This window comes from Limanda limanda, chromosome 3 (assembly GCF_963576545.1).
Source record: "Limanda limanda chromosome 3, fLimLim1.1, whole genome shotgun sequence".
NCBI classification, from domain to species: domain Eukaryota; kingdom Metazoa; phylum Chordata; class Actinopteri; order Pleuronectiformes; family Pleuronectidae; genus Limanda; species Limanda limanda.
In genome coordinates this window covers 4,295,706-4,321,920 of record NC_083638.1, presented here as the reverse complement: position 1 = coordinate 4,321,920, position 26,215 = coordinate 4,295,706, and the positions used below count along the sequence as shown (strand labels likewise).

Below are 26,215 nucleotides of genomic sequence, written 5' to 3'. Positions count from 1 at the left end.
GAAAAGTTTTTACAACTTACTTATTCTACAGTAAAAATCTATACCATTCTCATATCTGTTAAATATTTAACTACAGCTGTGAGACGGTTGGTTTAAGTTATAGAAGAGTTTAAAAAAAGAAACCTGCCAAACAGCATCACATCTACATGTAAACACAAGATCACAGCTGCTTTCAGACATGCACTTAAGATCGGACCTTTTCCTGTTAAAATGTCAAGAATATGTGTGAGTGAGCCCATGTGAGAGTAAAGTGAAAAACAGAGAGCGAGTCTACGTGTTGATGATGTAGAGGCTGACAAAGAACTTGGAAAGACAACGAGATTCAAGAGCTGTTTTTTACGATAACCCTGATGTCGATGTGCTGTTCTTCATATTTGAAAAGCAAACTCAAGTCTGAAAACAGCTTCCGAATGTTAGTGGATGAAGTATTAAAGTGTCTTTACATCCTAACTCCTCCTCAGTTCAGGTACAAGCACTGGAGATCACCACAGCCGCCTACATTTAATACAAAAACTTTATTGAGAATGTGTGTATGTCATACATGTTGATGGAATTCCTAACTCATGAGAACACAAACCAGGTTTGTTTGTTTTTTTTACAGTTTACGTCTGCAAAATGACACTGAGAATCCGTAATGCATATAGAGAATCAAAAGTGCATATTCTTGTTCCTTTTTTTATTTTGTCCATATACACATTACACTATACATAAATAATTGCATTGTAAAAATGACTCAAGTATTTACATGTATAATATATTTTATATAATATATAAATTTTATATTAAATCTAGGTAGATTACAATTAGGATACTGGGTCAGGAGCCCTCGTGTGAGCGTGTGAGTGTGTGTGTGTGTGTGTGTGTGTGTGTGTTTGTGTGCTATCTGTGGTTGTTTAGTAGCACCTCCAGCCAACAGGGGCAGGAGGTGATGAACTGTCTGGAATAGCATGGCCCCCATCCTTTAGCAAAGCTGATGCGAACACTGTGGGGGTCCCAGGGCCCCTCCTGGCTCTCAGGCTTCACGTCATGCTCAGCCATCCAGTCGGAGCGTTCATAGTCAAACATCTTGAGGGAGAAGCCCGGCATCACCCTCTTCACGCTCAGCCCCCGGGCGCTGGGGGGGTCCAGGGTGGGCGAGTGGACGAACACCGGGTGCTGGCTGCGGTTGTACACCCACACTCCGTCCGGCTCGCGGCTCAGCACGATGCCGAAACCGATTTTACTGCGAATCTGTTGCACACTGCTGCTGCTGCTGCTGCTGCTGCTGCTCCCTCCGCCCCCGTGGATGGGATGTCCGTGTAGGCCCGACCCGCCGTGGCTGCCCGGGTCATCGCGGCGGGTGTGGTAGGCGTTGGCGTGGAGCTGGCCGAGGCAGAGGCCCGTGCCCTGAGGTAGGTCGTAGAAGATGCTGAGCGAGGGCTCGTAGGCCGGGTAGAGGCGACCCACCCGAGTGCGCTGCTCCCAGTAGGCAACGCTGCACCAGTGGGAGCGATGGCCGCCGGAGGTCGAGGAGCCGAGGGAGGTACCAGTGTCTGAGGGGAAGAAAAGACGTGGGAGAATTAATGTTTGCATTGGTAAGTGCGCTAATTTTTTTCACGACAGTAATTCCACTTGAAGGGAGGAGAATAATGTTATGGTAAGGAGGGGGAGGAAGGGAGGATGGGAGAGGAAGTCTTTATGCTCACTCAAGTTTTTCCTCTGTTTTCACTACGGGGGGACGATAGCACAAAGTCTGAATTTGGCCTGTGACCAAGTAACACCAGGGCCAGAATCACTGATATCATTACCAACATGTTTTAGAATTATTAACAGCTAATGAACGATCATGTGCTGCAGAGCCAAGTGTCCTGATTTATGAGGTGAATCATTATCCGCTTCAAATTCCTTGGAAAACGTTGTTTCTTTAGGCTAAACGTCCCCATTACTTAATAAAACAGAGGACAAACCCACATGTTACAACACAATGTGGCAGCAAGGCTACTTCCAAGCTACCACAACTTCTACAACTCTGCTACGGATACGCCTGAAGTCCACTGTACTCGATAAAACAGAGAAGTTTGAAAACGCTGCTGCCCCTTTACAAACTCCACGGCTGCGTTTTGGTCGGTCAAGCAAAACTGAGACGATTGGAAACAATGACGTAGACAGAACCACTTGCTGATTTGGGTCTTTTTAGTGACTCTGATTCCTCAGGCTCCTATCACATGACCCAGTAGACGACAACCGGTATTAACCAGGAACCAGGGTATCCAGCGTAGAAGCTGTTTACTTTGTGCTACTTTCATTAACTGTTCCACCTCCTCAATGGTCAAAGAAAAGAAATCCTGGCTCTAACTTTTGCCATTGGTGCTTCTCATTTGTCGTCCAGCTCTTTCTCAACAACCACAACCAAATGCTTCCTGTCTCCACCAGGGGGACACATGCCGAGTGTACGTGAGCGGCCCATTTGTTCACTCTATCTCCGAGCTGACGTCCTGCTCTTTGATGCTTTGCATGTCCAACACCTCCTCGTAAAAAAACCTCTGAGCAAACAAGTGATGAAACACAACGAATGAGACAAAGTCATTGAGCAAGTTGTGCGATGCCTTCAATTTATTTCCACGTGACAGAAGAGAATGATTCCTCCCACGACCTTTGACCAAGTAGACCTGGAGATAAGAAGCAGAATCGAGGACAAACCCTCATAACTTGTATTTGGTCTCTTCCTTAAAAACTTCCAGGAACTGTACATCTTGGAACCTATGGGGTAAAAGTTCCTCCAGTGCCATGTGGTTTCGGTTTGCACACCAGCTCCATGAAGACGAAGCAAATTGGTCACCTGAACCTCAAAAGCATGACGATCACTTTTCCTGTCGTTAGTAAATGTGTGTTATGTTGTCATCTTCCAAAATGGAAATCATAGTCTGGATGTGGTCGCTGGTTGTTGGTCCATCGCTCAGGTTGCACCATCCTGATTATCCTCGGACCCGGCTCCGCTTGGTAGTGATGGAAACGTGACATCCGAATGAACGCGATAATTTGGCAAGACGGCAAAATGAGAAAAGTCTTCTGTGCGTTCGTGCCGATGAACATGAAAATAAAAAGGCAGAGGCGTTTATCTGCTTTTAAAAGACCTGCATGTACCTACTTATTTTAGTGTAAAGAGGCAAATGTACCAATCCGATGCCAAGTTCTTTATGGATATTTGTTTTTGCCCTAATAAAAATGTTCTTTTCACACAAATAATTGTTGTGTCTTCCGATATTCATTTATTTGTCTTCTTTTTCAGTGATTACCGTCAAAATAAATAATAAAACAAATGTATTTGCTGTAGGCATTTGTTTTTGATAAGGTTTAACCTGAGCCGGGCCATAGAACAATTATAACAATTATCAATACAAGTTTAGTAGCATACAGATGTTAAACTGCATGATATGGAGTTCTGTGTCTGCCCATATACAAAGTCAAATATCAGAATCGGTACTGAGAAGGGAAAATGGTTTTGTGGAAGGTTATAGTCTAAAAACCACAAAAAACAAAAGTTAGCTTTAACCAGACACCGTACATACAGTGCATTACTTCTTCTCTAATGCTTATCCATATGTGAGACTTCTTGAGTGAATGGTCGCTGTGAAATAAACTACCTGATAAAGTAAATGAACAAATGGACTTGACAACGTGTCAGCCCCGAAGGGAGGAGGAATGGAACGAGGGTTAGGAACCAGGAACCAGGAAGCGAGTGAGTGAGTGGATATTGTATCTTTCACCTATAGCACCCGTACAGATCCTCTATACGCTCGTGTGCCTTGTAATCACTGCTCCTCAGTTTATGATTCACGTCACCGAGGAGCTGACTCAGCGACTCCACGTCCTCCTCTCTCATCCGCTGCTTTTCCTCACTCGCTTCTCCTCCTTCTCCCTGTAATTTATCTTCCGTCGCGCGCGGGGGGGGGTTTGTGTATTTTGAAAAAACCCGTCAACACCGATCATCAACCCCACTTCCTTCACCGACACCCCCTCGCCCATCTACCCTCCATCACACTCCTTCAGAACGGCGGGTGGAAGAGGAGGTGGAGAGCAGCAAAGAGAGAGGAGGGGGGAGCGGGTGGTTAGGGGGGGGGGGGCGGATGGTGGTGGAAAGCATTCAGCTCTCTGTCAACCGAGCGCGAGCCCATGAACCCTTGACCCCCCGGCCTTCATGCTATCAGCTCACATTAACTCCCACACAGAGTGATGCCATTATTTTGCTCCAGAGACTCTATTGACACAGAGGATTTAAAGACCCATGTGCCTGTGGCCCCATTCCTTTCATTCCCCCCCCCCCACCCCCACCTTCATCCGCCAGGGGCCAACATGGCCGTGGCCCTTCCGCCATCGACAAGCTGCTTTTGGGTGAAACCAGGACTGAGATTATAGCCTAGGTGTGTTTTGTTTGCACAGCCGCCATTTTCGTTCCAGGGCGACAGGGTAGAGGGTGGGAGGGGTGTACGGGGTGAGGAGGAAGAGGAGGAGGAGGAGGAGGAGGAGGAGGAAGAGGAGGAGGAGGAGGAAGAGGAGGGGAGGACATGTAGGAGGAGACAAGCAGTCACACACACACAGTAGATGATGAGATAGGGCCCCACAAATGCACACGTACACACACACAAATTGGGCCTTCAGATCCAAACAGTATGGCTATAACACACTCACACACACACACACACACACACACACACACACACACACAAAATTGCACTTCTCATCTGAGGCCCACGTGTGTCATTAGTGAATTCCAGGCTGGCAACTCCTGCGGTCTGGAGTTTTTACAGCTCTCCAATAAGAGAGCTGGCTGCTCAGCTAGCAGGATCTCTCTCTCTCTCTCTCTCTCTCTCTCTCTCTCTCTCTCTCTCTCTCTCTCCTGCACACACACACACACACACACACACACTCACACACACTTTAACAAGCTGTGCTCTTCCCTGTAATAAGGCAACACAAACATGTCTGGGGGAAACACAGGGAGACTTTATGAGCTCATGATCAGATTAATTCCCAAAGAAGACATAAAACAAACCGGGACTTTTTGGGTTGTTTTTTAAGACACGGTGCACTTTAATTTCTCGGGTAATGAATGATGCCGCGTAAGGATAAAGTATCAAACCCTGGCTTTTGAGTTTATGACGTTTTAAGAATAATTCATAGAGCGCACAATGTATAATGCAAACAGAGAGACGGCGAGAGAGAGAGAGAGAGAGAGAGAGAGAGAGGGAGAGAGAGAAAGAGAGGGAGAGCAAAGTAAAATGATGGGGAGTTTTAATGCACCACTTATCTGGAAAAAAGTCCCAGAAAACTTTAATTTGGAACAAGAAATTCACATCTTGGACTGTAACTGTGCTGTGATATTTACTCTTTTGTTCAATCTGAGTTATTCCGGTTCCGCTCAATTCAATTTCTGCTTTTGTTTTAAACACTTTTTGTTTTTAAACCTCTTTTTCAGAGTGAATTCAGACTCTTAAAATGTTAAAATCTTCAATTTCATATTCAGCATCAGCACCACAGTGTTGTAGTTGATTTTTCTTTCTTCCTACTACAGTGAGAAACACTCACTCTTGATTTCCGGCCTGTGTTTGACGGCCCGAGTGGAACCGCATGTCACACTTGATGTTTCTGGCACAGACCTTAGTGTCATCATGCTCAGCCTGGCCATCATCCAACTCAAGGTATAATGATTTTGTGTGAGGATGACAAGAGAAGAGGAGGAGGAGGAGGAGGAGGAGGAGGAAGGAGGAAGGAGGAAAGAGCGGGTGAGCAACCCACTTCTTCAATGGAATTTGTATAGACGGGTTCAAACTGGAGGTTATCAGCATGTTTACGTTCGAGAGAAGGAAGTCGGGAGAGAAACTGTGTGTGAACGTGCATCTGTACGGAGGCTGGCAGCAATTACAGCGTCCTGCAAGCATTTAAGCCGACCACCATTTAACAGTCCTGTTTACCAATTAGATAAGTAGTCTTTGTTATTTCGTTTCAAAATCACTGTCTTTTAGTGCCAATCTCATCCTAATGCACACACTTTAAACACCACGCTGTTGTGTTGTTATCCAGGTGGAAAAACAGGAGGAACAGAAAACAGATAAATAAATAATCAAAGTTCAGGGGTCGGACATTCAGTTTTCTTCCGGCTCTCCACAGACAGTTCGGACTTTAAACCAAGACAACACAACTCATCTTTCCTTTTTCCTCCTCTTTGATTTGTCTCCCTGTTACAGCTGAATATGTATATTTAAAAGAGCAGAGATCAGTCTTGTGTCTGTCTGAGGCTAAATCTAAATTAAATCCAATTAAAAAGCATCAGTTTTCCAGCACCTTAAAAGGTAAAGTTTGAAAACACTACTGGCTCCATTTAAAAAAATAAAATACTGTGGGGCTGCATTATAGTACAAACGGTCAAATCATGAGGCGGTCACCAGCATTTGCTTCCTTATTGGTTCGTATTAGTCAAACTATTCAAAGTGTTGGTGACATTTACTGTCAGTAACAGTTCCACCTTGTCGTCCGTCCAAAAAGAGAAATCCCTCCTCTACCTTTTCACCATCGTTGCTCCTCATTCGAAGTATTTTCTGTAACCAAGCAACCAACTGGAGAGAAGACAATCTGCCTCTTGTGTAGACGCAGAAGGCCGGTGTACGTGAATAGTCACGTGATTTGCTTCTTCAGTTGTTAGGGCATTGAGACAAATAAGCAAATATGGCAGGTCAAAGTTCACCAAAGTTTAGCTCCACACGTATCCACGCTACGATTTGCCTCAACATATTTATTTGGGTCTTTTCTCGCACAGATCGGATGTGAAGGTTCACCATTTTTTGTATATTTGACCATAGCCCTAACTATGGAGGCGTATTATTACAGATTTGGAGCTGGTATCATTACAACACAGTTTTAAAATGAGAACGTATGTAAAACAGCTAACGTGGATCTGTGCAAAGATAACAAAACCTAGCTGCCACCTCTTCTGAAGTTGAATGTTGTGCGTTTAACCAAAGTGCAGAAACAACAATTTGAAGAGCGCCTCTGTGCGTTTAACTTGTCTTTTCTTACACTTTCTTTGTATGAAATAACACACAAGGTACAAGATGATCATCAGTTATCTCTGCAGATGCTGGAACGTGGATTTTAAGGTATCAGACGACTGTTTGTAGCTTCATATGTTCTCATCAAACATTCTCAGTTTGAAAAGCAAAATGCAAACTTCTCAAACTAATTATTCCTCCCTGCCCAGGTAGAGCGGTGCAGACTTCCTCCTGCTAACCTGAACCTGCACAGAGGAAGAAAGGAAAAGTAGAGAGTAAAAGAGAGAGAGGGAGAGAGAGAGAGAGAGAGAAAAAGAGAGTGAAGGTTGGAGCGGGAAATGAGAGGGGGAGAGAGCGAGAGCGAGAGGGAGAGGGAGAGAACCTGCCAAGCATAACCAGCATCCATGGAAAAAATGAAGGGAGAGAAAGAGACTGTGAGAAAGAGAGGGAGGGAGGGAGACCCTCGTCTTTCATCCAGTGCCAAGGATTAGATTCCCCTCCAGTTATTAGACTCTTCCACTGTGCTGAGAGAAGCGGGTGGGATGGGGAGAGAGTGGACGGAGGAGTGTCGGGAGTGGGGGGGGACGGAGCAGAGGGACGAGAAGGGAGGATAGAATTCAGCTACTGACCATTGTCGGTCGCTGCTAAGATGCTTTGTTTTGATTCAACTTCCTCAAATTTCCTCCCAAAGCTCCAAAAAAAAGTAGAAATAAAACAAAATGAGGGAATAAAAAAGAACCCCCCCTCTCCCTCTCCCTCCCCTCCCTCCCTCCCTCCCTCCCCCGCTGGCAAATGGAAGGTTCAGTGTTGTTTGAGACAACTATCATTACAGGGAAACTTCAATCCTGCAAGCCACATTTAAGCTGGCGTCTTGACTATCTCCGCCATCAGAGGGCTGTGTTATCGCCAGACACGGCCTTTACACACCGGGGCTCTCGCTCACAAACATGTAAACTCTCACTCACACACGTACACGCTCAAACACACACACACACACACTTCTTCCTTCATCCTCGTTTTGGCTGGACTGCAACAGAAGCAAATGTCTGCCACCGACTGAGTCAAGCTACGTGATTGGTCAGGAGAGGAGTTTCCCCATCGAGGCGTTTACACGGGTTTGTGCCTTTGGAACGAGATTCACCAACTTTCCAGACGCCTTAGAAACTTTCTTTCATAAAAAATACACTTCTTGCCCAAGTGTCAACCCACCGTGACTTAAACCTGTTTGTGAACTTTTGGTTTGAAGTCTTTAGGTTTGTCCGGGGCCATCTTGGCTTTTGGAAACCGCAAGTAACCATATTTGGAGACGTGGGGTGGGGCTGCGTGAGAGCTTGATGACACTGCACCATAGACATATATAAAGACTAGATGTCTCGTTCGACGGAGCCGGACGTCACCACATGGCGGCCATCTTGCTAGGGGGCAGCTCGCTCACCCATAACATTGTGTTGGTAGTGGTAAATAACCATAACTTGCTCAATTTTCAACCGATTTTGAAACGGTCTGGTTTGTTATAAACGTCAGAGATGTAGATATGACACTCCATACTTATGAATAATTATGTTATTTTCTAAAAAAAATGTAATAATTTATGCAGTGTCATAACATCTCTCACCTCTATAACAAACCAGACCATTTCAAAATCGGTTGAAAATTGAGTAAGTTATGGTTATTTACCAATACAATGTTATGGGTGAGCGAGCTGCCCCCTAGCAAGATGGCCGCCATGTGGTGACGTCCGGCTACGTTGGCCGGCAACGCAGACGAGACATCTAGTCTTTATATATGTCTATGCACTGCACGCCCATGTACACCTGAGACCTGCACCCATTGGACCGCGCTAGCTGTCAATCAAAAGGTATCCACACACCAATCACAGTGCTTTATCATTATAATAAATAATATATAATATAATATAACGTATGAGCATGGACGTAGCGGTAGCAGTGCAACTACACAACGTTCTCTGCTTCTTGTTTAATAACACAAATCCATTATTTCATACAATCAGCCGGCCACATTCCTTCAACCTGCGTGGCAAACCGAGCCACAGGAAAGTTACTGTGTGCCCTTGTAAAATTCCGAGGAAGACGAGCTCGGAGGCAGCTCAGAAAGCCGCTCCGAGAGGAAGAGAGAAAGTGACCGGTTTCCTGCATTTCTGCTGCGACTTCAAAGAGCCAGACGACTCAAGCCAAGGAATGTCTCAGGTTTTGCATACATCATTGCATCCTGCACGACTCTGCTGTCATGTCTCAAATCATCAGCCAACACGGTAGTAATAGTAATAATGTTGTAATTGAGGACATAAAACACTGGAAATCCAAACTTTTAAAAATGTTTTCACTCAGGTTTCAAGGTTAAAGCCGAACAAATTCTCCAAACTCTTGTGAAACAGTTGCTGGAGACCGATGTTGTCACTTTCATAATAAAAACTAACGATGTAGAGATTATAACAAGAGCTGTAACGATGCTCTGAATCCATGGTTGGGTTCGGACCTCGGTTTTTGAGCCACAGCTTAGTTGGGGGGAAATTTATGGCTTTTATTAAAAAAAAAACATTTGGGGCATAAAGAGCAGAACAGTAAAGAACATGTTGGACTTGACTTCACATAAAACTATGTAAAGAAGAATAACCAGTAACAGGTGTCTCCAGTAACAACAGCGTTCCGATATACAATATGTTCACGGTACCATCGATGGTCAAATCGGGCAAAAACCGGCCGACACCTCCAGGGAAACTCAACAGGGATTAAACTATTCATCGGATGATTTCCTCCTGTCATCTCCCGAGCGCCAACAACACACTTTCGTAAAGGTGAAGGACTCTATCCGAACTCCAAACTCATTGCTCTGGAAGCAACTGCTGCTGCAGCGGCTGATGACGGATCCTAACTAGCGGCAGTGGACAATGACTGTGGACTATAGTGGATCTGGTCCTGATGCTGGATCGTGATCTTGCTGCTGACCAGAGACTATGATGCAGCAGGACTGCTTGACATATAGTATTGAAGTTATCCTTCAAAAATGTTTCCCCTCATCGATGCTGCTAAAAACTTTAATCCCGATGATGTTTTCTTACACTTGACATCTGTTGCACTTGTGTCCGTCCTGGGAGACAGATCCTCACATGTGTCTCTGAGGTTTCTACATATTTTTACCTGTTAAAAGGGTTTTTAGTAGTTTTTCCTTACTCTTGTTGAGGGTTAAGGACAGAGGATGTCACACCATGTTAAAGCCCTATGAGACGAATTGTTATTTGTGAATGTGAGCTATACAAACAAAATTTGATTGATTGATTGATTTGACTGTGGCACAAGTGGGTTTGTGCAGGGAGACAAGTTACGGTTCCATCTTCGCGTATCGCAAACCGAAACCGAAACCGTGGACGACTGGACCGCGATTTTGGCTTTGGTTTGAGAATCGTTACAGCCCTAATTATAACCTAAATAGATTATGTTCCATTGTGCTTTTATTTTGTGAGTGAAAATAAACACTATTGGCATATTTGCGGAGATTCTACATTTGTTCCTACAAAAGATGAATAGATAAAGGGTAATTAAGTGGTTAACACACATAAATTAAGTTATTAAGAAATATGAATAATAGATTAGAAGAAAAACATATTTTTAAATGTTCCAATCCAACATGTGAGTAAATCCGAGTGCGCTGACTGATTGGTGCAGGCTGATTGTGATTGTGTTACTGTGGGTGGTCTCGAACTTTAAACTCCATGATGCTGATTTTGATTTCCTTAGTAGGTTTAGTTTCAGGGCAACATTTTCAACTGATTTTAGCTCAACTTAACAAACTTTACAGGATGAGGTTTGGACTGAAGCCTAAGTTAAACTTTTACAGGACATTAAGGTGTCACAGCGGCGACAGTATGAGCTGATTTATAGAGTTTCTCTCTCAACCTCACTGTTGTAGCAACAGTGTTCACGCAGATTGTGCGATCGATTGCTGAGTTTCCGTCTCCGCCTCATGTAACTAATCTTTCCTACTGTACTTAATTTGTGACGGCGAGCGGTGAAAACAATCACATCAAAGTTAAAAGTTTGCACTGGAAATAGTTTTTCTAGATTAGGACGAGATAAACTATCGAGCGCAGTTTGATAAGGAGAACATTAGTGCTATTTTTTCCAGCGGCTCAATCACGGTTCATGTGGTGCAGGCCCACATACATGTGGTCACATTTTTCAAGAGGTACAGAAAAGCACAAAGCCGTGTTTGTACTCACAGATTCCCCCAGAGACACAAGTACAGGTATCGTGACGCTGCCACAGAGAGAAACGCTGGGGTTTGACGAAGATATTTCACAGCTTCGTGGAGAAATATGGATTTATTGTGTCTTTCAGAATAACTGGCCTTGAGTTTTGCACAAGTGACTGAAGAGAATTATGATTTGAATGTGAATAGGAAGACAAAAGCAGACACAGAGAAGCCGAGCTCAGTAGTTAACAAGTCTCCCCTCCCAACACATTCCTGGACAGGCCCTTTTCCTCGACACTTCCTCCCCTCGCTCAGCCAGTAACAGGGGTCAAGTTGACAAGTCTCTCATTGAGCCTCACATGATTCGACTATACGGCCTTCACCCCTCACAACACAATTAAACATGTTTATTGCTGGAATAGATTAATTTGTTCCACAGCGAAGAAATTATGAAATTCCATCCTAAAATCTAATTTGGGGGGAATTATGTGAATCTCAAGTGTAGACGCACTGATAAAGAAATATGTCGGCTGGCTACACAATGCACAATCCCTATACATTACTCACACAGTGGGACACAAGAACTGGGTGACTGGGAATAAGTAGAATGTGCAAACACATTTTGAATGAGCACATTTACCATTTACAACAATTTCCATTTATCAATTCGCTCCGAGGTGATCTACGTCTAGATCACCTCGGGCCGACTCGAAACTGCTTTGACTCTTAAACTATCAGAAGCCGTTTTCACGCATTAACTCCGGCGAATGTTCTCACAATTGATTCCGGATTTTCTCTTCCACAAGTTGTCTTCCACATATGAAGAACGCAATCGTAGATTTTCTGGGTCCAGTTTTGCATCCGTGTCACAATCATCATCAACACGGTGAATTCTGCAGAAATAATCCTACTGTCCTCTCACATGGGCTCAATCAGACATTCTCCAGGGTTTTTAGTGAGCTGGTATCAGAAACTCTGCAGAACGTCGAGCAACCCATTCAGGGAATTTCAGGAGAAAGTCTGGAGTTGTGCATGACTGAAAGCAGTGATTAGTCAGTGATTACATTGGGAGGCTGGTCTGGGGCTAGCTGGTTAGCATGCTAATCGTACAAGCAGATAAGTGACAGAAATTACAGAAATGCAAGTGTTTGAGTTGGTGTTGTTTTCCGCAGCTGGACCTTTGGAGGATAACGGAAATAAATTTGATGCTGAAACTTGGAACGTTTGTAATATATTGGTAAGTAAATCTTCTCATGCTCACATCGGCTAAGTAGCAATAGTTAAAACTTACATTTATGTAATTTTAACATAAACAGTCGTCGCAAAATGTATGGTTTGTGTGTTTGCCTTATTCCATGTGACATGAGCATCATCCTCTGCCTAAGTTCTCAAGGATCCGTGTGACCTGAGTGAAGGTCTGAACTGACCTCAACATGCCAACGGCACATGGAGCGAGCGTATAGAGATGTTCAGCCAAATACAACAAACAAAAGAGCGCTTCTTCTTGCTGTCCAGAAGTAATCATTACTCTATATTATCTATGGAATGTGTCTGAGTATGCATACCCCCTAGTCCAGCATGAATACAAGCGAGCCCATGTCTGCAGCCATTCAAGGACAAGCAGGAACCACGGACAGGAGTTTAGTCACGGCAACAAATGGCTCATCATTGAAATAAAATCAAGTGATTTAAGTGCAATAACTCAAACTACTCGGACAATAATTTCACTGTAAACCTAGATAGTGAGTCTTGTGTCTATCTCCAAGTCATCCGGAACATTAATGCTAACATGAATGTGAAAAATTACTGTTTCTAAAAGCGTCTAGATTAGCATTTAACAAAAGATTCTATAAAAAAATGTATCAGCTTTATTGAAAATGTATTTATTTTCATGTAAAGAATCTATACATTTCAAACATGAACAAAAAAAAGCACTATAAACATTTACGTCCTTATATTTCTCATCAAACTCAGAGACTGAAGCTTAAGCACTGGATGTGTTTTACTGTCAATGTGGTTTCCAATATCATTCTCAGCTCACAATCACACGCTTGTTCTCACTATGACAACAGCAGCTACATCGCCCCAAAAAACGCCTTGAAATGTTGCTTTCCTCAAATAAACCTTAGTCCTAATTCTGCGAGCTCCCAAGCACGGGCGACAGTTTCCTTCATTTCAGAGACTCAGAGCCTGTCGACATCTGCAAAGAATCTTTAGGTTCAGCAGCATGGCAGCATTCCATTAAAAGCCAAATTGCGAGCTGGCAAAAACTCTGAGGGAACAACGGAAAGCCACAGCCAGTCCTGTAATTTAAACCTTATTTTAAATTGTGATGGGCTGACAACATGGGCTGAAAGAGAGAGGGAGCAAATAACAGCGAGAGGGAGGAAGAGAGAAAGAAAAGGAGCAAAGGAGTGAGTAAACAGTTGAGGCTAAACTGAGGGAATTTTTTTAGACAACTAGGAATATTTAGATCATCCACGAGAACAGAAGTAAAACTGACACTGAGGAAGTGAATCAGTAAAAGTGGGCTTGAGTAAGACAAGAATAAAGATGAAGAGCAAAGGGCAAAGCTAGTAAAAAACATTACTGCTATTTGCAACTATAAAAGACAACTTTTACTTCATGATCAGTATTTCTATGGATGTGTAACACTTTGTGAAATACATGAACTTGGAGATATTGCAATTTGAACAAACTTTGGATCCTAGAAACAAAATCAATATGTCCCTCTGCATTTTTCTTTCATTTCTGCATTTTATGTTGGATGACGATATCAGATTTCACTCCCTGCTCCGTCAATAATCTGCTGCTCTACACACGTTATGATCTTGGAGGAGAAGTATTTTAGAAGTCTACATGTTGAGCTAAAAGCTACAGTCACAGAAACCATCTTTCTGACATGGACCTGCACTGACAGAACTTCAACATTAAAGCCTCATTAAGCTTCTATCTGCCTCCTCACTTCTCTACAGGTTTAAAATAATTTTAAGATAATCAAGTTTTATTTCCTGATTTAAGTTACAGCAGTTTTTTCCGTATCGACCACAAGTCCTGTTAATTAATTAACACTAAAAGAACCATGTGGTTTTTTTATTTCATAAAGTAACACGACACGAATACACAAACGTTGTTAAAAGTGCATGAAATGATGATATGATAAGATAACTATTGTTCCGATGATTTATTTAGTCAATGAAGTTGCTAATTAATTTCTAAGTATTAATCAGTTCTCTAAGAAGTGGTGATTTTAAGAGGAACTTTCTTATCTCCTACACAGGCCTTGAGTCATGTTGTTCATTGGCTTTCACATTGTTGAGTACATAGGCCTTAATTGGAGATTGTAAATATTGTAAATGAATGTGTGTGGAGAAGAAGTTACTGTTAGAATACAGTGACTAAATAAACATTGTAGTCAAAATGAGCAGATGCTGTATTTAAGTTGGATATTTGGGGGGTAAAAAAATGAAAAAGGTTCAATGAACATTTCACTAATGTATTTGATATCAACATTTTATGTCTTGTAACAACAATCCTTCATTAACTTAATAGAAAACTTAAACATTTCTGTCCAAATGTATTTACTACGGCAAATTGTCTATGAACTCTGTAAATTCTTGGGGACATGGTTTTAATAACAGTGTTAACATTCTGGCATTGGGCCAAAAACGTGTTTAAAAAAGAAATCCTGACATGAAAGAGTTCTGAGTGAGTTGTGCTCTCGTCGGCGACCCGCGCTGCTCGAAGGAGAAAACGAGCCGTGATGGAAAATATTTGAGGAAATGGCAAATGGTTAATGGGCCGGCACTTGATGTTGAATTCCATAGTCTAATGTGTCTCAGTCAGGCATAAGAGCAAGTGTTGTACATGTGCGAGTGAACAGGCCGGAGGTTCGAGTCCCTGTGAGGACCCGTCCAGACACACACACACATTGGTTCTCTCTGGACGAAGCAGAATGTGTCTTTGCATTGTTTTTCAGCGTCTCATTTCTTTGACGCACTATTGGAATGATTTCCTGCATTTCTGCAAAGGTGTCTCGTCCAATATTCATGCTTCTGTGCCTCAAATCTTTACCTCAGAGTCTCCGTAGATGATTTACAAATCTTTTCCCCACTGTGTCAACCTGGCCTGACCTGGGAGGCTTCACACGCTCTCAGTCCAACTCTTAAAAGAGTCTCCCAAACATCCAAGAATGTCGGCTCAGCTCCGCGTTTCTTAAGTATTAACGGCGATATGTTCAAACATGTATCAGGTGTCACTCTCCAGAGTCGGACCCCCTTATCCCCCGCCTCCCACCTCCCTCACTCCGAGACCCTACACTCCCCCTCACCTTCCCAATTTCCCAACATTCCTGGGCCGTGCCCCATCAGTCAAAGGGCCGATTCATAGGGTTAATGCTGCAGCGGGTGCAGACAGGGCTTTGAGACAGGATGTTTGGCTGATACCTTGCTCTGCTTAAGCAAACAAGCCACCAAAATATGATTACTGAGGGCAAGGAGGGAGCAGACCTCTTGTCTTAATTCACTGCATCCACGCCGTCACTAATGTCCACTAAGTGTTATTGCTCTACCTGTTTCCACATGTTCAAAAGCCCCGAGCCTAATGACGACAAGGTGGACAAACGTTGGACAAAAGATGACAAGGACATCACTGACTCTTTGGCATCGTCCTTATCGACTATTATTCCTTTACGATTAATTTAATGCCACTGGAAAACACTAGAAATGTCTACTGTCATCCACTGAACTCCGGATAGTCTCCTTACATTCTCCAAAGCAAATGTCCAAGTGAGAGACTTCATACTTTCTCCAGAGTTTCTCCTGCCCCAGTAATAACTCAGAATCCAAATGAGCATGAGTGAGAACACAGCAGGAGGTCCTCAGGAGGATTCACCGCGAGCGAGTGGACGTGTTGATGACGCCGCTGCCTCTGCTGCACCGGCGCTCATCTGAACCCTCTGGAGATTTCTGTGTTGTTGTGAACTCGTCTGAGGGGAGAGTCTCCTGCTGTGTGCTTCATATGTGAAAGGTAAACTCCAGAGAAAGACCCAAGTGTCCAGACATTCCGGAGTTTATCTCTGAAACACCTTTAAAAGTCTGCATGAATTTGAATGCTTGCATACGATAAATATGATCTGTCGAGTGCAGACAATAATGAATGTAACCCTGGTCAAGAACAGGTTCCTGGGTGGATACAAGTCATGGAAGCAACTGTGGTCACAACAATGTCAAACTGGTATTGATCGACAGAGCAAATAAATGGGAACTATAACCAACTGGTTGAGGAGAAAACTGTCAAATTGTAAAAATTCCACTATTTTAAGTTTCCGTTGCCCAACCATTTTTTTTCAAAGATAAAAACGTAATTGTCTTCATATAATTCAACTTGCTAATAAAAGTGCTGATGCCGTACTGCTGATTTATGCTTCTTCTTCCTCTATGTGGGGTGATGACAGCATCATATAATGAAGTGTGAACACGCATGTGTCATAACAACACATCACATGTCTTCACATGCTGCTGACGTGATGCGAACGCTGCATCGGACTCAGATCTACATGTCACACTCGGCTTAGCGCTGCTTTCATCACGCTAAGCTGCAGGCTGCTTTAAAGGTCTGCTGATGTTATGCTAACATGCTAGCATACCTGATGATATGTTAACCTGTAGTTCAACAACTAAGGGACGTTAGCATAAAGTGACAATTAGCAATGCACCATTTAGCCTTTTAGTATGCAAATGTTAGCCTTTTCAAAAGTCAACATATAGCATTACTATGTAGCATGCACTTGGCATGTTAGCACTTAGCATGTTTGGGTAAATAATTGATGCATCTTTCAGGCTGATGTTATTTTCAGTCTTTACAGGAACTACAGTATTGATCGTGAGGAGCTGTGGACTTTCTCAAAATTCATTAAGTTCATGGATGTTATTGCAATGTAAGGATAATAAATTCATGAAAGAACACTGGTGTTTGGCTGTGACTGTTACTGATGTAATGGAAATTGAGAAAGTGCTTTTATTTTAGTAATTATGACCGTGCTCCTTATATGTTTTGTAAGAAAAAACAAGTATGTTTCATTAACATAACATGAACACATATATCTGACCTGTAAGGAAAGAGTCTGGCACATTTTCTGTGTAATTCAAACTGAAGAATTTTGGATATTAACACTATTTTATTAAATCTTTCCTACGTAATGTCCTGTTTTTCCTTGACTAATATGGGCGGGCACTTAACAACTTTAACGTCCAGCATTTTCCTCCTTTTCCCTTTTCATTTAATTAGTAAAAGGCTTTACTTAGAAATATATCCTAGTAATTTCGCTAAATTAGCTGGAAAGTATGTGACCCGTTAAATAAAATGACCGAGCCAAATATCATGTCCAATACCAACTGGCCAACTGCGCCACAGGAACACTGGCGAACGCTGGTAATGATTAGAGGTTATTCCTGTGCTGTAACCAGAAGAGAATAATATGCAGAAGGAAGGGCAGTGGTAGGAAATAATGGAGATGCTCCAAAAAATGTGTATTTAGAAAGAAGGCAACACAAGCAAAGTCAAATACGGTAAACAGCAAACATGTAACTTCTACTTATACCTCAATTATGAAGCTAGAGGAGAATACTTCCTCCCTTACAGCCAATCATGTGATTGGTGAGTATAGCCTTCTTCAAACATGACCTGAGGGTAAAATCCGGAGAATTGGTCACCGAGTTTACCCGCAAGTTTGCCTTTTCGCACATGAATCCGTTGGGGGATCAAGTGCTGGGTTCTCACATCAGATTCTCCTGAATTTCTACGGAGGCCAGGCAAAGAAAGTTCGCAGAAAGTAACTGAAATCAACTGCAGAGTCCATTGCGTGTCTGAAAAGCAGCTTACGTGTTTGCATGCGAGTGTGTGTGTGTGTGGCCTTGCTCCACAATATTTGTGGGGTCCAAAAAACCGTCGCCCCACTGTGTTGAGGTTGTGCCAGCTCTGCAGGGACCGAGACGCTGGACCCCACACATTCGATCGGCAGTTTGAGGATTAGGAGGAATTTGTTTACTGGTTAAAATCAAGTTTAGGGAAAGGGTCAGTGTTGTGATGGTTAGGATTAGGTATGTCAATGACTGGTCTCCACAAAGGCAGTAAGACAAGAGCGTGTGTGTGTGTGTGTGTGTGTGTGTGGATGTGTGTGTGTGTGTGAGTGTGTGTGTGTGCGCGTGTTTGTCCTGATAGCACCCCTATGCCAGTACTCTGAGACGATCTTATCACTAAGTCAGATAGAAATTCCTCCCTGTCTCTCTCCTTGTTACAAACACACACACACACACACACACACACACACACACACACACACACACACACACACACACACACACACACACACCCACACACACACACACACACACACTAACAACATGCAAGTGAATGACGTGTTTTGCTGGAGTCACACAGGGAAGGTCCGAGTAGATATAAGTCTACTTTCCTTCCAGCCGACGTTTCCCCTCTTCAGAGCTTTCTGCTGCAGTTTAAAGGGAACGCTAACTGATTGAATGATAAAGGAGCCGGGGCAGAGGTATGTATGGACCACACCCTCGTGCAGACTTTTTTTTTTCTCCTTTAAGCTAAGGGTACAGAGCTTTAAATGAATAATACAACAAAAAAGAAGATGTTAAAGCGCCGCAGCACATGTTCAATGCTTGTATTTGTTCAAAAAGAAAACATCACAGGCTTTGGATGATGTGCCAGAGGATCATCTGCACACAAAAAGACTCATTTACACTCTTGAAAGATCTAACCAGCACAAAGGGGGTTTAAAGCCGCAGTCGATTCTTTGATACATGTTGAAATAAGCTTCGTGCTCAGCTTATTTCCCCTCATTCTCCCGGTGCCGTGAGTTTCATAACCTGTCAGAGTTAAACAACAAAAGCTGCATGCAGATTTCTTGGCTGCCTCCGTTTAGCCAAGTCTCGCTCCCACTCACGCTCTCTCTCGGCTCCAGCTCTCGGCTCCAGTGTTCCGGCGTGGGGGGCAGGGGATCAGAGACCACACACACACACACACACACACACACACACGCACACACGCACACAGACACGCACACACCCAGACTCACCCAGCGCTCCACACGCAACATCTTGTAAGAAGGCTGATCTATTTCCACTCATTTCACCGGGGTAAACAATAGGACGTGTCCTCCGTCTCACTGCTCTGAGCTCGGAAAGACTCGAAATCACAACACTGCCGAGCGACTGGTGACCTTGACTGAACGGACTTCATGATTTTTAAACAAAGCTTCCAAACACCTTCATAGTACTTGCATAGGCAGACTTGTTTAGACTAAAAAAAGTCTGTAAAGTCTGTACGCAATGATAGAATTCCTTATTTTTCCTAAAAAGTAGATGCTGATTATTCACCTCACGCCTCTGGTTCACACGCACGGCCTCTTCACACGATCAGCCGCAGCTAAAACTCCAGTTTCCTGTTTTATTCTCAGTCCACACGGATCCTGATTCTCTGGCTTTGTGTCTCTCGTCCACATGCAAACAAAGTACGAATTCAATAAAATGTAGATTTTTTACAAACGCCTTGTGCACATTTTCTAAAGAAACGTCCCTTTCTGTGCAGATGTGTGTCACAACTATGAAGTCACAGATTACTTTGCTCATGTGCACTTAATGTATTGAGCATCTGCCAGAAACAACAACAATGGCGGCTATCTACAGGTTGACAGGAGACTACACTCACTGAGCTGCTCACAAGGCTGTTCTCTGCTACTTGAAGGAGACTGTATTTGTTTTGGGTTATTTTAAGGATTTTTAAAGGTATTTTAAGACTCAATATACTTCATGTGAACACTTCTAATCGAAAAAAGTATAAGAGAACTGCAGGTTTCAGCGCTGACAGTGTGGAAAAGACTCTGAAACAGTTGATATTGTTGTTAATGAATGTGAATTAAAAAGCCCAGGAATTATAAGTTCAGTGAATAAGGAAAACACGGGAAATCCTCTGAAAGTGACTTTGTGACTTAAGTATTTCTAAAATGCTGCTTACAGCCTCACTCTAAACACACTGGTACATGACAACTCCACACATCAACACGTCGGCTTCTCCCGAGCAGCGGCAACACAACACACACTCAATCGGTGCCCGTTCGCCTTTCAACACAATCCACAAGTGAGCCTGGGGAGGCCGGGTCCGGTGGGTTTGTGGGTTTCTTCTGACGCTACAAGCACCTCTCCACCCGACCCAGGCACGTAAACAAATAAAGCTCCAGTTTCATCATCTAGAGGGGGCTGTTTCCTGTCCCAACTCAGCCCCCCCCCCCCCAACACACCCCCACCCAGATATACACACGCACACAAAACTCTACACCTCCGCCTCATCAGAGTCGCTCGGCTCCCCCGCCCCCAAAAATGCCAGTCTCTTTCCACTGCTCAATTGCCGAGAGGAATGGAGGGATTTGAGGGAAGAAAGAGGGAAAGAGGGGGATGGGTGGCTGGAGAGGCGGAGGGGGATTGGGAGTATGCACAGGGATCTTATTGCAGCTTCATCGCAGAGAAAAAATGTTTTTTTTTTTGCAGTGGAGAGAAAACCTAGAGGGGCGAGAAAGGCTCCACGGCCGTGCCATCTCGACAGTGAGAGACCCCAGACCCCCCCACCGAGCCCCCCCCCCCCCCCCCCATGCCTCCCTCACAATCCACGCGTTATGCAGAAGAGTTTTCAGTTGTCTTAACAGCCTTGGAAAATAAGAAGGAAAGCAAAGCATAATCACACCAGCTAATGCAATTCACTCTTTTCTATAAACATTCAAAGAGGATGCACGCTGTGTGTTCACGTACACACACACACACACACACACACACACACACACACTTGTACAACTCTGGAAAAGCGGTTCCTCCTTCAGGAACACACACACATCCAGGTGCAGCGTCATACATGCTCCTGGTCACGGAGTGCATGTGACTCACCTGTGTAGTCTCTTGGCATGATGTGAGGCGGACTGGAGGTGGGGGGGGCGACAGTTTCAGTGTAAGACAGAGTGGAGTCTGGGGAAGGTAGAAAAAAAGATCCAGATTATGACTCAACGGGTAATTTGCGTGTTTATCCAGCAGAAAATCACACACCTTCTGTAGTTTTTACATTTATTGACTTATTTCTAAGATTTATATGATTAGAAACAGTTGTGGGAACTAGAAAAAAATGCTAATTGAAGGCATCTACAGAATCTTATGACATTTTAAGATATGAGCCATTATTACATTTTTGTCAGATTGATCAATAATGAGAATAACAGTGTCTCCACATGCTGAACAGAGCCTCCCTGTTATTAACTCCATGTCGTGCTCTGAAGGAAGGACGACTCACTCTGTGTCACTTTCAGCACAAGCAGCTTTTCACTGTTAATCTGTGTTTCCAGTCTAAAAATACAATGTTGACGCCACCCTGGTTTATAATGCGGTGGCCTTTTTATTTTTTTTTTCTTCTTCTTCTTTTTTCCAAACTCACCCAGTGGCTTGTGTTGTTCGTCTGAGCGGGACAGGGAGTAGGGAGGAGGAGGTGATTCTGGAAATACAACAGGAATGAAGGTTAAAATAAAGGCTGTGTGGAATTATCCGCAAAAAACAACTTGACCGATCATGTCCACTTGGTTTTAGTTTCTGTGTGGAAGCTTCAGAAACCGACAGAAAGCAGCAGATGTGAAAAGTTCATACAAAGTCACTGCAGAGTCAGTTCACACCTCCACAATGGAGGTTATGTTTTCACTCATAGACATATATAAAGACTAGATGTCTCGTTCGACGGAGCCGGACGTCACCACATGGCGGCCATCTTGCCAGAGGTTGCTCGCTAACCCATAACATTGTGTTGGTAGTGGTAAATAACCATAACTTGCTCAATTTTCGGTTTGGTTTGTTATAAACGTCAGAGATGTAGATATACCACATCATACTTATGAATAATTATGTTATTTTCTAAAAATTTTTATAATTTATGCAGTGTCATAACTACATCTCTGATGTTTATAACAAACCAGACCATTTCAAAATCGGTGGAAAATTGAGCAAGTTATGGTTATTTACCAACACAATGTTATAGTTGAGCGAGCAACCTCTGGCAAGATGGCCGCCATGTGGTGACGTCCGGCTCCGTCGAACGAGACATCTAGTCTTTATATATAAATCTATGTTTTCACCCGTATGTTTGTTGAGTTATTTGTTTGTGTATTTGTTAGCAGGATCACGCAAAAAGTATAAAACCAATTATCACTAAACTTGGTAGAGACAGGGCGCTAAGGTCAGGGAAGAACAAGAAGTTAGTACAGATATGGATCACTTTCTTTATCTATGCTTTATCGGTTTATCGGACCACTTCATCTTTCTACTATAAGAACTAGACAATCATGTTGGGGGCGGTTTGGCCTCGGTGGAGTAATGCTCTCTTCCGAGTGCCGTCCTATAACTTGTGTTGAAAAATAAAAGTTCTGAGCAATAAGACGCAAATATAAGTACTGCAGTGGTGACAACAGACAAGAATTCAACCCAACAAATAATTAAATCTTCTTTCTCAAAATAAAATCAGGAACAAACTTCTGCGTCACCTGGGTTAACACTTTCTTAAATAAGTCATCTACCATTGACAGACCATTGCTGGACAATCTGCTTTTGTAGTTGTTTTTGCGTCATTGTTGTGTAGAGTGAATGTTTTTTAAGAACGCCGGGTAAAATATCCGTAAAAAAATTAAAATCCACAGTAGAGTGGACAAGGCCTCAATGTTGTGCTCGATGTAGAGCTTTATATTTGACACGTAGGTCCTGCTGTCTGTGTTTTTTGAGTGGGTGCAGCTAGGGTTGCAAAATTCCGGGAATATTCAAAGTTGGAAACTTTCCATGGGAATTAACGGGAATTAACGGGAATTAACGGGAATTAACGGGAATAAACTGGAAATGTTGTGGATAATTTATACTAACTGTATTAACCTTGTCAAATACAGACATAAATATTAACCTTTTGTTGTGTCATAGGCTGATTTGAGCCCTGAGGAAACTTTGTGCACTTGACTATATGCTTCTGCATCGTTGTGTCATTCTTAACATAGGTCTTTGCTCAGTATTTGCAAATGTACACAGCCTTTCCTTCTACATTGGATGGGGTGAAATGTCTCCACACATGAGAGAGTGCACGTGGCATTGTTCTGTAGAATAAGATGAGAAAAAAGTATGTTAAAAAAACACTAATGCAATGCCAAAGTTTCCGGAAATTTACCGGAAACTTTCCGCCCCTTTGCAGCCCTAGGTGCAGCCCATCTTTCCTTACGAACAACAAACTTATCCTGTTTATCTCATGGGTATAAATCACCATCATATCTCCTCTAACCTGCGTCTGCAAGTTCAGTCCCTTCCTCATTCACTGTGCTCCTTCTTTTAACAAACACAACTGCACACTGTCAACGTGCTTCTTCCACATTTGGGACATTTCCCTTCGCAGGCTCAGTGCTGCTGCTGCTGCTCCAGGATCAGTTCTCAGCTCCCAGTGCCTCCAGGCCTCGGTGGACATGGGTTTGTGGCTGCGGCCCCTTTAAGAGCAGAGCCAGTAATTGCCGGAGTCCTCAGTCAGTCAGATACCCAGCGAGTCAGTCTGGCGCCAGCACTAAGCAAACTGTATATTATCGGCACTCCTTCACCTAAATAACAAGAGGAGGACCTCCTTGTCAGAGAGAAAAAAGAGCCTAAGTGCAACTTGAGAGCGACCTTCAATCGGATGATGTGGGAAGCTGCAAAAGTTTTTTTTACGCAGATTTAAATGTGCGTGTGTGTAATGAGTTTGGAATGTGCAGAGGAAATCAAAGTATTGTTTGACTGACTGTAAAAAAAATAAATATGAAAAGATGATTACAGAGTGCAGCATCAGTGACGTCGTGTGTCCTCAGGAGTTTCGGTGTCATGAGTTCAATAAATACACGACCTCATCATCAGTGAACCTGATGGGTTTGTGTGTGTGTGTGTGTGTGTGTGTGTGTGTGTGTGTGTGTTGTAACTGCAATAACAACAACAGGATTGTGTAGCTGCAGGGAAACAAACAACCAGCTGATATATTGGGAATTACCAATCCTTTGTTAACGTATGGGTCATAAATCTTCATGTATGTAAACTCAGATCATGACGCACTTCAACTTCAGAACATGTTGTGTGTGTGTGTGTGTGTGTGTGTGTGTGTGTGTGTGTGTGTGTGTGTGTTTGTGTGTGTGTGTGTGTGTGTGCAGGGTCGTTCACCTGGTGTCATGAGACAATATGAGATGGTTTAACATGAGTGATGCGTAATTTGGTGTAATTTGACAACTGGATATCATATTTACTCAAAGTTTTCAAGTCTTTTCTGAGGGGAACATGTCTCAGGAGAGTCAGGACCCCCGGGTTGGACCCTAGTTCCTTACCTGGCCCACACAAGCGGCTGTAGTGATAGGGGTTGCAGCAGACCTTGGAGCCGTCTCCTGCTCCGAAGCTCTGGCAGTGGCTCAGTGGTTTGAGTTGGGCTGAGACCTGCAGGTCGCTCCAGCGGTACAGCTTCCCCAGGAGCAGCTGGGGGGCGACCGGGTGCGACCCCAGCAGCAGCTCGGTGCCCGGCACCATCACGCACTCGCTGGGCAGCCCCCCCTTGGCGTCCACAGCCTTGGCCAGGGCCTCCAGGGACCTCTCCTTGAGTCTCTTCAGGAAACCGTGCGCGATGCCGGCCAGCTCATCCTCCGGGCCGGCATGCCTCGGTGCGCACTGACAAGGCGACCCTCTGTCCTTCCTCCTCGGGGCCCAGCAAGGGCTCCGGGGCCGGAGATCCCATTCCCCGAACACACAGCACGTCACCGTCCTGCTGTCCCCCTCCGGTCCCGCTGGAGACCCCCTGTGTCCCGCTGGAGACCCCCTGTGTCCCGGTCCGGAGCCCCTGCGCTCCCGGGCGCACATGGCACCGTGGTCCGGCTGCTGCTCCTCCTCCGCGTCCCCCCGGTCCGTCAGGTCCCCGGCCTCGGTCCCGGTGAGTCCCAGGGACAACGGCTTCCCCCCCGGGGGTCTCGCACCGCTCCGGACCCCCTCAGCTCTCCTGCCTCCATCCCGCCCCCCGTCGCCCTCCGTGACCAGACGGCTTCTCCAGAGTCGCCGTACAAGACCCGAGCGTTTGGACTTAAACATGCGAGCGCCTCGGCAGCTCCGGATGCGTCCTGTCGCTCCCGTCCGGGTCTCCAGAGATGCTCCCCTGCAGCATGAGAAGGTGAGATGCAGTCATGAAGGAAGGAGAAGGCTCAGGACCGGTTCAATCCCACCGCAGACCCCCTTACTGGGCCATCAACCCCCGCCAGCACGACCCACCGACCATCGCCGGAGCTCCAGGGACGCGTAATCGGTTCCAAGCGCATCAGAAACTCAGCAGCACCGACAACTTCTGCAGAGTTTCCCTTTCCTATGAGCCGCGAGTACAATCCCTCCTTCACCCCCCGGGAAAGTTAATCCTCACACCGGTGAAACCCTGGAGGTCTGTGCCCGGCTGGTGGAAGCCTCTCTCCGGCTGCAGAGCCCGGGGATGAAGCGGAGCTGGTCCGGGGCTCCGGTGCCAAAAGTCCCGGGAGCTGAGGAGTTGTGTTAGAGACAGAGCTGGAGTCACTCCGCTCTGCACTGTGTCCTCTGCAGACACACACACACACACACACACACACACACACACACACACACACACACACACACACACACACACACACACACACACACTCACTGTCAAGTCAGACACAGTAGCACAGAGTCGACTGGTTTTCAAAATTAAACTCCAGGGAAACACACATTTGCTTGTTGAAGGGAATTTAACTTCATACAAAATATACAAGATATAGTAATAAGCAGGAGATGAATGTGAATTGATTAATTGATTAATTGGGTTATTTTGCATATGAATGTGCCTTATGGTAAACATTTATTTCTGTATCTCCACAACTTCCTGAGAAGTTTCCT

The 26,215-nt window shown here is 44.3% G+C and overlaps 1 protein-coding gene across 1 annotated transcript; it reads right to left on the bottom strand.

Annotated features, from left to right (window-relative positions):
• Positions 1-500: 500 nt before the first annotated feature.
• LOC132998634 (mothers against decapentaplegic homolog 6-like) lies at positions 501-25,852 on the bottom strand. The gene is made up of 4 exons (XM_061068362.1): positions 24,658-25,852; positions 21,732-21,788; positions 21,194-21,271; positions 501-1,532 (listed from the first exon to the last, which is right to left on the bottom strand). The coding sequence occupies exons 1-4, from the start codon at positions 25,403-25,405 to the stop codon at positions 880-882; spliced, it is 1,536 nt and encodes a 511-aa protein (XP_060924345.1). The 5' UTR covers positions 25,406-25,852; the 3' UTR covers positions 501-879.
• Positions 25,853-26,215: the final 363 nt, after the last annotated feature.